At 36.8% G+C, this 17882-nt stretch overlaps 1 protein-coding gene across 6 annotated transcripts in view; it reads right to left on the reverse strand.

The window, feature by feature from the left end:
- Positions 1-17882, reverse strand: part of AKT3 (AKT serine/threonine kinase 3) — a 305530-nt gene that overhangs the window by 43749 nt on the left and 243899 nt on the right. For all 6 annotated transcript variants that reach the window (XR_007131198.1, XM_047754920.1, XM_047754918.1 and 3 more), the window contains 2 exons: positions 14275-14489; positions 5625-5712 (listed from right to left, as the gene is read on the reverse strand). Coding sequence is in view for 5 of the 6 variants with exons in the window: in XM_047754920.1 (XP_047610876.1) it covers positions 5625-5712; positions 14275-14489 (303 nt within the window). In the remaining variant the exon portion in view is untranslated. The remainder of the gene's footprint in view (positions 1-5624; positions 5713-14274; positions 14490-17882) is intronic.

Consider the following 17882-nt stretch of genomic DNA (forward strand, 5'->3'; position numbering starts at 1 on the left):
ATGCATATTCATTCTTGCTCTCACTCCCAAATGTTAGCGCTGTATGTCTAGCCCTTAGAAAATTCCATTTAAAGTTAAGTATCACCCAAACTAGCAATATTCTCCATTTCCCCAGGATTGTCAGAGAGGATTACTAGTTGTTTCTTTAAAATACCTATAGAATTCACATTTCCTTTTCCTTCCTCACTGCCTTTATTCTGCTTCAGTGGATGCTACTACTTAACACTTGTATAATTCCATCCATCTCTTAATGAGATTCTCTTTTCCAAATTCTTGTGTCTAAAAGTATATAACCAACAAAACTTGAAAATGTCCAGTCATATTATCTTATTCTTCTACTTCGAGATTTATAATTCTGCTAAGTACATGGATCAAACAAACACGGGCCAAAGTATCAAGAAACTACACCAAATTAATAGGCCCATTTCTCCACATTTTGCATCCACTTTCTATCTATCATAAATTGCTCGTTCTTCCCAGGTTCAGCATATCTCCATGCACTTCAATCATCACTACTTTATCTGTTCTCATTTTGGCCTCCTCTCTTCTCACAGCCCCATCAATTCCAAGCCTATTATTTCCTTCATATTCATTCTTTTTTCCATGAATATTTCCAAATCAGGGAGATCACGTCTCAGATCTGAAGCTAAATGAGTCTTAAAGGCTAAAACAAACAATGAAGGCAAAAAATAAAAAATGATACCAGATAGAAACACAGACATACATAAAGGACTGGAGAGGGTATAGAGGCACTAGTAGTATATATGCAGACTTTCTCATCACATTGCAATGCAATTGTCTAAAGCTAAACATAATTACAATGTATCACGATGTTTATAATAAAGAAAGTAAAACATACAAAAATGATAGCATAAAGAATGGAAGGGGAAACAGAACTATGCTACTGAAAGTGATATGGTTATAATATCACTTGAAAGTACATTGTGATAAGTTAGAACACACATGGAAAATTCTAAAACAACCTCAAGACAAAAAAAAAAAGTATGGCTAATAAGATCATAGATGAGATAAAATGAAATCATAAAAATATTTAATAAATCCAAAAGTAGAGAGAGAAAGAAAAATATATAAAGCTGGCAGATTTAAATCCAACTATATAAATAACTGAATTAAATGAAAATGGGTCACAGATTCTACTAAGAGTCAGTATTACCAATGGGTCAGAGAAAAGTAAGATACGGTCAGCGACCAAGAGACTAAGGCACTGTGTCTTCCCCTCCTCCTGCCATGGGCCCAGATCCTCTGATGGTGTCCAGTTGTTCTAAAGTCTGGGCTGTGCCAACCATCTCCACAATGCCCCCGCCCCCACCAAACCTGCTCAGGCAGGAAGAAGTGAAAAGGTGGGGCAGAAAAAGAAAGAAAGTTTACTGGAGACAAAACTTTTGGTCCACAGAGTAAGATAGGAGCAAAGCCACAAAAGTTTATCAAGGCTGTCACTCATCGAGTTCAATTTGGTTAACAAAATCCACCTCAGGCAGCACAACGGGAAGCCAAAAAGAAACTGAAGACATATGACAAGAAATAAAGAGTTCCAAGAGCTAAATGAGCTATTCAAATCTGTAGCTGCTGCTCAAGAAAGTGAAATAAGGGTGCGGATCCTGAATCCATGGTCCATGCATGGGCAGCAATTCTCTTGCGACTTGACTGTGGCAAGAAAATGTGAGGCAAACAGTGAAGACCTTGAAAATCATACTCTGGATAACCAACCGGGCTGGGGAAAAACTGAAAGCAGCAGTGAACAAGAAGATCAAAAAAGAGGAAAAACAAATTCCAAATGTGAGTGTGCAGAGAGTTCCTTGAAGCTATGAAAACAACAAATATGGCTCCTTGGGTATGCTATGGAGGGGACAGGCCTGCAAGCATCCTGACATACTGACTCCTGGGTTTGTACTGTATTGTACTCTATCCTTTTATCTTCCAAAAAAAGAAAGAAGAGAAAGAAAACTTCATTAGAAGATCTAATTGAAAGAGAGTGTTCTGCCCTAGGTCCCAATGCAACCAAAATAACTCCAGAATCTTTTCCTGCAGAGAAGAAGAGAAAAAGACAATGAAAGACTGATAAACTTGATAAAATTTATTAACTGAAATTCATCTCTAGGGAAGACATGTTCCTTTCTCAATATTTTATTTATTTATTTAATCATTAATTTTTGCACTCAGGATTCAAGAATACGTATCTTATTCTCTGGTGCATATATAATACTATATTTGTTCTGCTACTGAAATCGTTCCAGCTTTCAGCGCTGTTCATTAGTAAAAGTTGGCTCCTGTGTCCTACCTTCCTTTGTCTTTTTACTTTCTGGCACCACCAAATTCCTTGGGCCCTTCTTTTATCTTCCCCCTCCCACGTGTGGGATCAACCTCTTCGCCACTGAACTTGGGTTCGCTTGCTGAAGGATGACATGCAGTAACAAAGATTTCAGTGCTAGGTGTGATCGACAACCTATTTAGTGGTAAAAGATGCTTTCTCCCTAAGATCGGAAACAAAACCAGAGTGTCCACTCTCATCATTTCCACCCCACATTATAGAAAGGTCCCTGCTAATACAATAAAGCAAAATAAAGAAATAAAATAAAATTAAAACGGATTGAAAATGGGGCACAGCTTCTTATTTACAGACGATATGATCATGCAGAGAATCCTAAGTCACCTACAAAAAAGCTGCTAGAACTGAAAGCAAAATTCATTATATTTCTATTCACAACAATATGAAAATGAAATTTAAAAATACCATTCACATCATAAGACATAAAATACTTAAGGATAAATTTAACAAAATATGGGTAAGACCTACACATTGAAAATTATGAAACATAACAGTAATTAAAAACCTACCTAAATGGAGAGGTATAGACACCATATTCAAACGCCAACTCCAATTTTTCTATAAATTGAACACAATCTCACAGAAAATCTCGGCAGACTTTTTTGTAGTTGACCAACTGAGTATAAAACCTATACAGAAATTTAACTAGATAAATTTGTACTATAAAACCTCGTGCCAGAGAATGTAAAAGCTTAATGACACTTCAAAGATCGTAATTTTATGTGTGAATAAAACACCTTGTCCATTTCCACAGAGGAGGGAAGCAGCACATCCAGGATGAGAAGCTCCACATTCCAGGACTGAGGTCTTTCGAGTTGGGACAGGATGATCTCCCGAAGCAGCCACTAATTTGTTTTTCACTCTGCCTAGGAAGAGATTGAGCTTTCCCCTAAAAATACCGGTATCTCTACATGTGCCTTCATCTCTAGGTTTGCCACAATAATTTATAGCAAAACGGCCAATAATCATGTAATAAATCTACAAAAATAGTAAATCTCCCAAAGCATATTAATAATACTGTAATAAAAACTGGATTTTAGAGATGAATTAACCATTTATGAATAAATCACACATTTTAAAGACAGAAGGCCCCTTAAAAATGTTTGAAAGCACTAGAATTACAACTGAATTCATTAAAATAGCTACTGGCATTAGTATTCCTATAATTAATTCCTTGTCTGTTAGTGATAAAATGCAAACTCAAATAAGTCCAATTGTATTTTCCAGCCTTTCAGAAAGAGTCTCAAAATTTAAGAGTGGTGATGGAAGGAGGTTCTTCTGCAAGTATGTAAAGAAGGCAGAAAACCTCAGCGCCTCATCCAATATCCAGGATATCACCCACCATCCCTGGAGTAAACCCGTAGGTGGCATTGGTCGATGATCAGTGGAAACTTTGCTATGGCTGTGCTTCCTCATGCAAGATACTGAACACCTTTGCTCGAATTAAGTAGCAACCATTTTCATCAAAATTCTAACAATTTACACTCGTTTCTCCACAGACATTATCTATAGCTATGCTTTCGCGGCCCCTTTTCCTGCTCTACTTGCTGGCTTTTCCAGTTCCATGGGCCACAGGAGAGCTGCCAGAGATCTTAATAGTACCTCTACCCTGGGCATGGTCAGCCCAGGGGAGCAGGCAGGATACGCTTTGCCTCTTCACTGTGTGCTAGCTGGGTTCTTAGAGCATTCCCTAGGCAGGGCCGAACGGCAATTAACGCGAGGAGCTGAACACTGATGAGGAAACCTTTGCAGCCTATCTTACGCTCCTAAGAGGACTGAACAAAGTCCACATTTCGCCCCTTCTTTAAGTCAGTGCCACACTCGCGCTCCACACTGTCTCTCGAACAGACTTTTCTTTCTGTCATAGGCTGGTATTACTATTGGTGGTGGTGAGGTCCTCCTAGGACAGGGTGTATCAAAGGGATATTTAGTTGCAGTTTGTAACCCTGTGTGCCTCTGACCATCTATTATTTCTAGGAGACAAAACAAGATCTTGATGCTTCTCGGGTATCTGTTTTAGGTCCTTTTATAGTGCACCGACGTTATCAACAGCACACCGCACCGAGGGGCTCCGAATGGATGGACTCATAAAGAAGATCAGGGTTATAACAAAGTGGATGTAAAACTGTCTACAGGACGCTAATAAAACACTGAGCACACTTAAGAATGGTCACGTGCTTCTCACAAGGTTTGGGAAGGATCCAGTACTTACCCCAGCGCTTGACACATGGGAGAAACAGATGTGTGAGTTTAATTGGACTGAAGTTTGAGTAGAAGTCGTCAACACAGTGCAACTATTTTAAACACCTAGTTATAAGAAATGCTTAGAAAATCACCACGCTCCCTATTACCATAACATAATACAAAAATGAAGTATTCGTCTTACTTCCTCATAACTCATACATCATCCAATCTTTAGGGATTAATGAAGAAGAATATCTGGCACAAAACAGACAAATGTTGCTGATTGATATAAGATTTGAAAAAATATGGAAACTTGGAACATACTGAAATGGAAGGACAAACTACACAAAATGACTGGATAAAAATTTTAAATGCGGAATTACATAAAAATTTCATAGTAAAACTTTTATATGAGCATTTGAAAATCAAAAACTCAAAATCGATGTCTGTACTAACAATATCTGAAGTAGTAAAAATAAAATAAAAATTTAAAAGAGAGAACAGATGCAATGCTTCCTATTTCTGCACTTAAATAAAAATTAAAGGATTAAAAACAAGTACTAAGCAGATTATAACAAAAAGAAAATTACATAATTTGCAGCATTCATTTTGTGGATCTTCAAGTCCTGTTTCAAATAACTGAGAAGTTCCAAGAAGGCAAATTTATTGCTTTGTTAAATATTAAAACCAAATTGCTTTAAATTCCTTTTAAAATGAGAAACTGTATAAATAAATATGAAGAGTTCACTTTACAATGAAAAGCATAGAAAAAAGTTTTAAATTATGATTTTCTAGTTAGCTTTCCTCAAGGATATGAGTGTCTTTACTTTTTCTGAATTAAGGAAATGCTGAGATGTAAACTAACAAATTATTGTGATAAAAAAAATGATCACATTGAATAAAATTTAAAAACGCATTTGGGGAGTCAAAAATACCAATAAAATTGCATGCTAAGAAGTCCAATAATCCATTAAATGAGAGAGTAAAAATGAAAAATATCATTATATCATTCCGTTTAATTCACTTAAATTTTTTGTCCTGTAAATTCATTCTGTCAGGCCAAAATAAACACTACGCCGTGAAGATAACCTACCTTTTTATCATATACATCTTGCCAGTTTACTCCAGAGAAGAAACTGTGCCTCATAATCTCCTTTGCATCATCTGGTCCTCCACCAAGGCTGTGAGGACAGAAATAACATGAAATGAGTACAGGACGTTTACATAAGCCCAAGGCATAACGAAACGGTTTTTGTGAAATGTAATTTTCTGTGCATAAATAGTTCTTATGAAAAATAACCATAAAAATAAAAAGCTTTCCGCCGTGAGATCTATGTATCCGAATATGCTATTAAACAATAACTAGCCTCGGGACGGGATGGTATTTGAAAAGAGCATAGGCTTTGGAGACAAAGCTGAAACAGGCGACTAGCTCTGGACTTCATGAGATATATGACAATGAAAAAGTTGCTTAATCTCAGTTTTCTCATCTGTAGAGTAGGGATAATAATACCAGCCTGGTGGATTATTGCAAGGGTTAGAAATAACATTAAGTATCTAGCACAATAAATGGTAGCTACTGTCAGTTCTATAAACTAAATTTATTTTAGAATGACTCTAGTCAAAATGCACACTTAAAACTTCTAAAAATACTGGATGACTGGTTAGAAAGAACAATCTGGAGAGCACTGCTGACAGACAAACTCTGGACTATTTTCATATCTCAAAAGAATTTCCATAGAAATGACAAATTTAATCCATGAAATATCGCTGAGATGTAATTTGCTATGCAAGTTTCAATATGGATTAAAAATTTAAAAATACACCCATCCCATCTTTGAAGGTACTCTTCTTCAACTAATACCTGACACAACATGAAATTCAGGTACTTTCTGCTTTCTCAATTTCACACGGTGCATACTAGTCACTACGAAGAAAGAAGGAGAAAAACAAAACAGAAGGAAGATGCAAGGGAAAGAGAAAAAAGAGAAAAAAGAAACGGCAGGGAAAGAATGAGGAAAAGAAAATAAAGGCAATTATTTAAATATGAATTTGATAGAGCAAGTTTCATTGGATCTTACTCATGGTTAGGGATGATGTGCACTTAACAATCAGCTGTCTGGGGAAATTATGCAGATATAATGCATGTGATCTATACATTTATTCTTAATTTTAATGATATAAAAATGTGAAGCACAAAATTTACAAAGAATACTAAAACATACAATGTTTGTTATTATAAATTAAACATTTGGATTTGAACTCCAAAGCCACCAACTGACTCATAAGTAGTTCTGACATGAATATTGGCTAATATTTCTGTTTACGGTAAAGACTAAGATGAAAGTGATACAACAGAGACATATGTCAGAATTTAAGTTGTCAGTTATGTGAGTAACTTCTTTGCTGAATGGTTAAGAGCTCTGGAAGAGTGGGAGACTAGTTCCTCATTTTTGTGCTGTTCACAAAGTAACAGATACAGATACAACAGATTTTAAAATTTAAACTGTATTGTAGCAGAGGAAGGACAGTCTCTTCCACGAGTGGTGCTGGGAAACGTGGGCAGCTACGTGTAGAAGAATGAAATCAGAACATTCTCTAACACCACACACAAAAAGAGGGTCAATATGGATTAAAGATCTAAATGTAAGGCCAGATCCTCTAAAACTAGAGAAAAACATAGGCAGAATGCTCCTTGATGTAAATTAGCAATATCTTCTTTGATCCACCTCCTAGCATAACGACAATTAAGAACCAATATAAACAAAGGGGGCCTAATTAAACTTGAAAGTTTTTGTTTTGGCTTTGGTTAAAGTCAAAAGCTTTTACACAGCAAAGAAAACCATAAAAAACAAACCAAAAAAAACCCAAAAGACAACCCACAGATTGGAAGAAAATCTTTGCAAATGATACAACCAACAAGGGCCTAATCTCCGAAATATACAAACAACTCATACAACTAAAAACAACAAAAGGAACAACCCAATTGAAAAACAGGCAGAAGACCTAAATAGACATTTCTCCAAAGAAGATATACAGATAGCCAATAGGCACATGAAAAGATGCTCAACGACACTAATTATTCGAGAAATGCTAATCTAAACTACAACAAGGTACCACCTCACACCAATGAGAATGGCTATCATTGGTAAGTCTACAAATAATAAATGCTGGAGAGGGTGTGAAGAAAAGGGAACCTTCCTACGCTGCTGGTGGACTGTCAATTGGTACAACCACTATGGAAAACAGCATGCAGGTTCCTCAGAAAACTAAATATAGAATTACCAGCAATCTCACTCCTGGACATATTATCCAGACAAAACTATAATTCAAAAGATACATGCACCCCTATCCACAATAGCCAAGACATGGAAACAACCTAAATGTCCATTGACAGATGAATGGATTAAGAAGATGTGGTACATATATACAATGGAATACTATTCAGCCATAAAAAGAAAAAAAATGCCATTTTCAGTAACTTGGCTGCAACTAAGATTCTCAGACTAAGTGAAGTAAGGCAGAAAGAGAAAGACAAATACTATATGACATCACTTATACATGGAATCTAAAACATGGCACAAATGAATTTACCTACAGAATAGAAACAGACTCGCAGACAGAGAGACCAGATCTGTGTCTGCCAAGTGGGAGGAGGGCAGGATGGGATGCACTGAGAGTTTGCAGTGAACAGATGCAAACTACTACATTTACAATGGGTAAGTAATGAGGTTCTACTGTACAGCATACAGAACTATATTCAATCTCTTGGGAGAGAGCATGATGGAGGAGAACATGATGGAAGTATATATATATGTATGGCTGGGCCACTTTGCTGTACAAAAAAATTGGCTTAATACTGTATATCAACTATAATTTAAACAAAGAAATTAATATTTTAAAATTGAATATTTACTCATGAATAAAATCTTTTAATACTGACTTTATTAGAGTAATCTAGTTTCAAATTTGATATAAGGAAAAAGCAAATCTTAATAAACAATGACTGAAGTTTGAAAAAAATTTAAACTTATTAATGTTTCCCTATCACTTTAAGTTGAAACAAAGAACAAAACAGTACTTCAAGCCCCAACTTTACAGTATTTGCCAATTTTGGTGACATAAATACTCCCACTATGGCCAACTCCTAGTTACCAACCTGATGTCACTCAACACAGAAGGAAGAGATGTGCAGAAGCAAAACATCATGCAGTATTTCTAACCTCAAAATACAGGAGCAAAATATACGTTACCTCAAAAGCACACATAAAATTTAACATTGTTAGAGAGCAATGGATTTTAATTCTTTTTCCCTTTGATGTTAATTAATGTTCTTGATTTAACTGTAAGTTTGCATAACTTAATTTTTAATAATGACTGTATTAAGCAACCAGTTCACAAAATTCTTGAAATTTAACAACTAGCTATTATAAGCTGGTACACAACGCCAACTCCCAACACAGCACTAGGTGGGAAGAACAACAAGTAGGTCCTAGAAAACAGTTATACAATTCTAACGAATTCTGGAATAATCCAGGATCCTCTGACACACTGTCAGAATGGAAAATAAAACCATTAGCTGGTAGGTATCTCAGTATCTGTAGGGACGATCTGTGGTTCTCATTAATTAGGTCTCCTATCTCAAGGTCCACATAGACTAAACCACACCCCTGATATGGCACTTTTAGATCATAATACTTATGTTCATATTTGGAACGTTCAGACTGGCAACTCTGTATTTAGTTAACACTAGGCACTTCCTGGCCTCACTCTTTTTCTTTCTATTTTAAGTTGAGTTTGTCTCTCCCCTGGTAGAATGCAAATTCTTTTGAGGGGAGAGATCAGCCCTGGATTATCCAAAAAGCATTTTAAGCTTGTGCTTAGGGAGCCAGAAAAGCAAAAACACCAGAAAAAATGCTTCTGAAAAGAATTATTTAACATTTCAAAGTATGCATCAAAGTAGTACGCATGAGAAAAATCGAAACTCAGAAGTAGTTTATTACACTTATGTTACTGTTTATTTCAATAATGTTTTCAATTTGAATTATATATGAGATGATAGATGAGGTGGGAGTTAGAATAGAGAACCATAATTATTTTATTAATAAAAGATTTTAGTCCAGGTTTGGTTATTCTTTTTTTTTTTTTTTTTTTGTCACTTCTCAGTTCTCTAGCAATAGTTTGGCTTTGGATATAGCCAGCATTTAATCTATATTTATAAATACATATAAATCTTAAGTATAGATCACGAATACTATACAAAGTCTAAGAATACAATCTGAGGCTGCCATTTTAGAAGTTGGGAGAGATTCTTTAACACAAGCTTCTTTAAAGTGTGAAACTGTCAAAAATTTCAATGTCAATGATGCCCTAATATACAATTTAAGATTTCAAAGTAATATCAAAATATGATTTTCACTAGGATATTTTTAAGAGTATCAAATTCCCATAATGGAAAGCCAAATGAATCCTCAGCTACTATGGGTTATGGATTATTAGAAATATCATGGAATTTACATTTTCCTTGTGTTACTGAATACAACTTAAGGTGATGCTTTTCCTACAAAATTGCCCAGGAAGCTAAAGGAGATACTAACAGAGTAATCACAAAGTAATAAATAATAAGGAATAAGAGCAAGATGACAGCTAGCGCTTGGAGAGAACTGACAGCAATTCAGCAGAGTACCAGAAAAAAAAAAATCAGTCAGTATGTAAAATAGCTGAATAGGAATAATGAGGAGGGATAGATACCATAAGTGCTACATTTGCTTGTTTCCAAAGATTTTTCACCATCTTCTGTTGGATCTTTCCCTTCTTTCAACCTCTTAAACGTCGACATTTTACAAGATTCTGTTCTAGGTCTTCTTCTCTTTATATTCTACTCTATCATTCTCATGAGTCCAGCTGCCTCCTCGCTATCTACAGATTCCTGATCCATATATTCATCTATTGTGTTCCTATTAAGCACTGGAATTATTTTAGTTGCCTGCCTGACATCTAGGCTTTCTATAGAAACCTCAGCTTGGTATACACAAAACTATTATCAACATCCACCCCACCAAGCCTCCTCCGACTACTCCTGCTGTTAATACTACTCCATTCTCATTGTATAAAGAAGACATGGTGCAAATAGAAAATGGAATATTACTCAGCCATTAGAAAAGCATGAAATAATGCCATACGCTACAATGTAGATGGACCTAGAAATTACCATACCAAGTGAAGTAAGAGAAAAGACAAATATTATATGAGATCACTAATATGAGGAACCTAAAAAAAAAGATACAATAGAACTTACAAAACACAAATAGACTCAAAGATTTCTAAACAACTTACATTTAACACAGGGGAAATGTGGAGAGCGAGGGATAAATTAGGGGGTTGGGACTGACATAAACAAACTACTATATATAAAATAGATGAGGGAGCCAAGACATGGAAACAACCTAAATGTCCATCGACGGAGGAGAGGATCAAGAAGATGTGGTACACATACACAATGGAATATTACTCAGCCATTAAAAGGAACGAAACACTGGCATTTTTAACAACATGGATGGACCTAGAAATTATCATGCTAAGTGAAGTCAGTCAGACAATGAGACACCAACCTCAAATGCTATCACTGACATGTTGAATCTGAAAAAAGGACACAATGAACTTCTTTGCAGAATAGATACCGACTCACAGACTTTGAAAAACTTATGGTTTCCAAAGGAGATAGTTTGGGGGTGGGGGATGCGCTGGGGTTATGGGATGGAAATCCTATAAAACTAGATTGTGATGATCAAGGTACAACTACAAATGTAATAAATTCATTGAGTAATAAAAAAAAGAATGAGAAAAAATTTTTAAATAAAATAAAATAGATGGGGTAACAAGGATGAGCACAGGGAAATTTACTCAATATGACGTAATAACTTCTATGGGAAAAGAATCTGAAAAGGAATGGCTATGTGTATATATATATATGCATATGTATAAAGGAATGGCTTTACTATGCTGTATGCCTGAAATGACAACTTTGTACATAAACTATACTCCAATAAAATTTAAAAAAAAGTAATACTCCATTCTCCAAACTAGTCATCCCTAGTTGACTAGGGAAACTCAGAGCATCCCCGACTCCTTCCACTTCCTCACCATTTCTACAAATTTCACAAAGTCCTATTTAATGCTATTTACCACTGCTTAGGAAAGACCCCATCTCTTACCTGGGCAGTTCCATACGGATTCTTAATTAAATTGCCTACCTGCTCCTGACCTCCCACTGCTGCACTCTATCTATGGCAAAGCTGCCAGTTACCGTTTCATAACACAAATCTTACTACACCATCCCTTACTTTTAATAATTCAGTGGCTTCTCACCTCCTTCTAAATAAAGGTGAAATATTTTCTAAGAAAAACATGAGGTCCTTCCAATTGAACATGTCAACTTTATCTCCTAGTCTTACCCAACTCACATTCTACTCTCTGGGTGCTGACTTTCTCAAAGGCCATGTGCATCTGGAATCCTAGCTGTTCCTTACATGTAAAATTCTCTGCATGAATGTAACTGCAAATTCCACTCCTTCATGAGCCAACTCAAGTCTTCCAATCCCTTAGACAGCTAATAATTTCAATGGCGTTTGCATGTTGTTTCACCTGAGCACCTCTGAACATATGTTTTGAACCTAGGATTCTACAAACATCTGGAGCAGAGACTATTCATCTTAGTCATCCTTGCATTCTCAATGTTTTAATGTAGCAGGGGAGGGATTGACATATCTACCTTAAAAGGAAATAACAGATAGTTTAAAAATATCACAATTTCTTTAGATAATACCAACCTCTGGGTAGACAAAACTTTAAGAGTTGTCCTGGGCCACAAACAAGTTACTAACATTCTAGAAAGGTAGCTCACATGTATTCAGCAATTATTAAATACCTACTATGTGTTATCCTTGAGGGGGTTGCAGGGCTGGAGTGGGCAAAATGAGGACAAAAGAAATGAATGAGACACAGACACGAAAGCCAGAAGAGCGAGCCGGAAGAAAAAGATGGGTTGAAAAGTCACTGCCCTTGAAACCTAAGGCAAACATTAGATCTAAAAACCAAATAGTGGAGTTCTTGTGGTGCAGCAGAAACGAATCTGATTGCGGGTTTGATCCCTGGCCTCGCTCAGTGGGTTACGGATCCGGCGTTGTCGTGAACTGTGGTGTAGGTCACAGACGTGGCTCGGATCTGGCGTGCCTGTGGGCTGTGGTGTAGGCTGGCAGCTGGCAGCTACAGCTCTGATTGGACCCCTAGCCCGGGAACCTCCATATGCCATGGGTACAGCCCTAAAAGACAAAAGACAGAATAAATAAATACCAAATAGATAAAATGGAAATCCTAGCTCTGTTTAAAGATTATCTACAGCCAAGTACCACTTGTGACAATACTTGTGAAATAATCACATCACATGGAACACATTTCAAAACCTGAAGAAAACGGTACACTGTAAAGAAGATACAGGAGAAATCCAAATAGCAAAGGAAACTTGATTTCTACTCTTGTTCTACACGAATTTTATATGAGAACTAGGATAAATCACTTGGCCATCCCTGGGCTTCACTTTCTCCTCAATCAAAGGGAACCGAGAGCAACACCTATCTAAGATCTCAGTTACTACGACTACACAACACTTGAATGGTTCTTCACAAAATAAAAAGGTGTTTACACTATGAGATGTTACAAAAGATCAACCAAAATTTGAAACTGTCTACACTCAAGAAGCTTACAATCTAAGAGATTTTCAGAGAAATGCCAATATGCGTATATATGTAGATGGAACAGTGGATATATACATGTGCATATAAACACATATACTGAGTTTTTTTTTTTTTGTCTTTTTGTCTTTTCTAGGGCCAAACCCGCGACATATGGAGATTCCCAGGCTAGGGGTTGAATTGGAGCTGTAGCTGCTGGCCTACACCACAGCCACAGCAACACTGGATCTGAGCCGTGTCTGCGACCTACACCACAGTTCAGGGCAACGCCAGATCCTTAACCCACTGAGCGAGGACAGGGATCAAACCCGTAACTTCATGGTTCTTAGTCAGATTCGTTAAACACTGAGCCGTGACGGGAACTCCTGAGAGATATTTTAAAATTAATAATTTTATGTCTGACGTATAAAATGTATGTGTAAATAAATACATAAATATGAACAAAGAATACTATAGCTCATTAAGCAAAGAGCTGAGGATTCTTCAGGTCACAGTGTTGCTACGAGAATAGAAACACAAAGCATGTAAAGATTTTTTGCCATTAATCCTTTCATGGCAAAGAATTATCTTCAAATGGCAAACAAAAAAGTAGTTAGATAACAGGTTGGCGTGGGAGGAGAGTAAAAGACAGTTCCATCCTTTTTATAACAGAAATCAGCATAGACATCAAGGGCCAGAGACTGAAAGGAAAAAAAAAGGGATCCTCCTATCTCCACAACAGCAAGCACCATGGCAATTAAAAAAATTGTTTGCTCATAACACTCTCAGAATCCTTATTTGGTAAAATCTGTATCAAACTTCCAAGTTAGGAAAGAGTTGAGGAAATCTTTGAAATGTTCTATATTATGCAGTTAAAAATAAGTCAGCGCCTCCGTGGGAAGATGTGTACACCAAATACATTGCTTCTTGGAGTTAGTTATGTTTGACTTAATTTCCATATCACAATTTCTAACCACATTCATCAGCACCCCCTGCGTGTTATCTGTGGCTTACCGTTTATTTGGATCCTTTATCAAGAGCCCTGAAAGCAATGATTTTGCATCTGAAGAGAGTGTTCGAGGAAATTTAATGTCTTCCATTAGAATTAGTTCAAAAAGTTTCTCGTGATCCTGGTTGTAGAAAGGTAACCTCCCGCACATCATTTCATACATGACAACCCCAAGGCCCCACCAGTCCACGGCTCGGCCATAGTCGTTATCTTCTAACACCTGAAAGGAAAACCAGTGAAAGATTAATTATTAAAATTATTCATTTTTTTAAAAAACCCAAACACACAAAATATAAGTTAATTATTTGGTCACAGAACATGGGATCGGACCCTGAATAGGGATGGCATTTAGGAAAGGAAACGGGCAGCAGCAAGGGGCTAGTCACGGCCTGGCCGCCCACCACCCTGGCTGGCACCCACGAGGCACCAAGTGGCGTCCGTGGCCAAGCTCAGCGATGAGCTCCTGCAACCTTCACCCTCCCGCTCTGGGGAGAGCCCACTGGGTCTGTCCCAGGAGCGCAGGCCACAGCCACCCCCAAGTCTTTGGTTTTCATCAGCGCAGGCAGCTGCCAGAGGCTGAGTCCACATGGGGGGCCCAGAGAGTAAAAGATTAACTATTACACATTAACTTTTAAAGCATTATTTTTAAAACAAAAGGTTTTTACATAAAAATGAACCACGACTTTCAAAGCTTAGGTAGGCTATTCTGGCATCTTGACATTTACACTATGAAGCATCCTATAAAAGATACAAATCACACCAAATACGTGAAATGTTTCATATGCATTCAGAAATGACTGGGTACCACAGAGGTCACGCAACAGATTCTAAGGAAGTGAGTATATGGGTGCCTTGGGGATCAAATGAAAACTACTGCATGTTTGTACCTTTTCTCTTTGCCCTACTTCATTTTGCCTTCTGGTTCCACTAATGCAGAAGTTAAGTAACAACTCAGAGATAAACTGTGCTGATCACATAGCATACAATGTGTCTAACAGACTCTGGCACTGGGAAGGACTATCTGATACAAACCAAACAGGGAAAGACAGAAGTAAACAAAGGCAATGTACTCGAGAAGAATCCAGGGCAGGGCAGCCATGAAAATAAATACGGTCACTTTTGAAGGCTCTGACATGCTTCAACTCTTTCAGAAAAGATGTAGTCGACAAAGCGAATATCAAGATTTCTTGTTTGGGCTGTAATAAACTTTAGGAAAGTTTCAGTACCTCGCAACAAAAATTTCTATTAAAACACAAACAGTAAAAAATCATGGACTCAATATCTGTGGTATATATATATATATATATATATATATATATATATATATATATATATATATATATATATAGCACTTAAATTTATTTCCCAAAACACAGTACCTGCAAAACAAATTTACTAAGAAACAATATGCAAGTATGTGTTAGGCTGTGTTAGAGTAACGTGTTCAAACTGAAACATGATAACTTGCCATTTGTCCTGGAAAAACTCAATTTACCTTTTTACTAGGAGTCTTCCTCATCCAGTGTAATTATCCTTATCTATTTGGATCTTTCAATATTTTATATTAAGCTACTTTTTTTTTGGTCTTGTTGTTGTTGTTGTTATTGCTGTTGTTGTTGCTATTTCTTGGGCCGCTCCCGCGGCATATGGAGGTTCCCAGGCTAGGGGTTGAATCGGAGCTGGAGCCACCGGCCTATGCCAGAGCCACAGCAACTCGGGATCCGAGCCGCGTCTGCAACCTACACCACAGCTCACGGCAACGCCGGATTGTTAACCCACTGAGCAAGGGCAGGGACCGAACCTGCAACCTCATGGTTCCTAGTCGGATTCGTTAACCACTGCGCCACGACGGCAACTCCTAAGCTACTATTTTGAATAACCTTTTAAAGGTTATTTTAGCTGATCCTTTTAGCCTTGGGATAAACAGATCAAGAAAACCATATACATGAAATTTATCAATTAAAAGATCCTATAATTGATTATATTAGAGAAAATGTGACACAGAACTATGTAGTACTCATGTTCTGAATTTTTTTTCTTTTTTCTTTTTTTGTTTTGTCTTTTGCCTTTTTAGGGCCGCACCCGCAACATATGGAGGGTCCCAGGCTAAGGGTCCAATCGGAGCTATTGCTGCCAGCCTACACCACAGCCACGCCGGATCCTTAACCCACTGAGCGAGGTCAGGGATCGAACCTGCAACCTCACAGTTCCTAGTTGGATTCATTTCTGCTGTGCCACGACGGGAACTCCTAAACTTTCCAAGTTTAAGTAAATACACTGTTGAAGATGACTCCTATGTGACTTTTATTTAAGATTTACTCATAATTTCATAGAATGGCTTATGATATTTTTGACAGTTACACTGTGATTATTATAAAGACTAGGAAAGACACTTTGGTGGATAGAGTAGAGATGGAGAAGAATATAATTTCAAGAAATTACAAAAGACGCTACCCAAAGATTCAGCAGTGTTTTAAAATTCCCTGAACAGATTTTTCCTTCCAGTTTTACCAAGACCGACATCGGGATTACTACAGTGGCTTTAACGAACATCTATCACCTCATGTACAAATAAAAAATTAAAGAATTACAGAATACTTCCCTTGTGATGAGAACTCGTAGGATTTATTCTCTTACTGATTTTCCTGTGTAACAGACAGCGCTCTTAATCACATTGATTATGTTGTACATTACCGTTTTGTGGCTAAAGATAACTGGGAGCTGCACTGACAATACACAAACACAAGTCCCGTTTCTATATTTTCCAAAACCCTTTTGTAAATAACAAACTGAGATATTTTTGGGGAAAACAGCAAATTCTAGTTTCTACCTTAGCCAAAAATACTTAAAATTTCTTGTTTGAAATGAATAATATGAGACATACAGAAAATAAGAAAGCAGAAGGAATTCTACTGTATACTTAAAGGGAAAGGCTATATATATATATATATAATTCTGAAAGACCAGTGACTTTTGAATCTATGCCGTGTTCAAACAGCAGACTGCACTGTCTGTAGGCCTTTATCTAATAGATGCAGGATTTTACCTAGGCACAAAAATTTTTTAATCTTTTCACTAAGTAACCTTTTACTACATTCCTACACCACCAACAAAACAGTGGCGCACACACAAAAAGAGCCAAATGTGGTTTTTAACCTCTTTTTTCATAAAACCATAAAAAGCATAAAAGCTGGATTAACTGCCTCCCGAACCCACATTTCACCAGCCGGGTTCTCATCCCCAGCTGGCAAAACTGGCAATCCTTTATTTTTGTTTAAATACCTGGTTTGCAGCCAGAAGGGAAAGGGAGTACATTAAAAAGGGGTTTTATTTTTTGAAGAGAAATAAGCAACTGAAAAATAAAACTGCATTGTAAAAAAATCTGTTTGATAAAATAAAATATATTTTATTTAGCTTTGTAAAATGAACATGGATTCTCAAAGTGGTTTTGCTTCTGAACATATGAGCTTTAATTGATATACACATACATAATGCTACAATTAGAACTGTTTGTTGTATCAGTTTGTACTGAACAAATGTGATGTAATGTATTATCTTAACTGACATGTAAAACTTAGGCAATGTTTAAGGAGAAAATACCCTAACAATTCCA

Source organism: Phacochoerus africanus, chromosome 12, assembly GCF_016906955.1.
Source record: "Phacochoerus africanus isolate WHEZ1 chromosome 12, ROS_Pafr_v1, whole genome shotgun sequence".
NCBI classification, from domain to species: domain Eukaryota; kingdom Metazoa; phylum Chordata; class Mammalia; order Artiodactyla; family Suidae; genus Phacochoerus; species Phacochoerus africanus.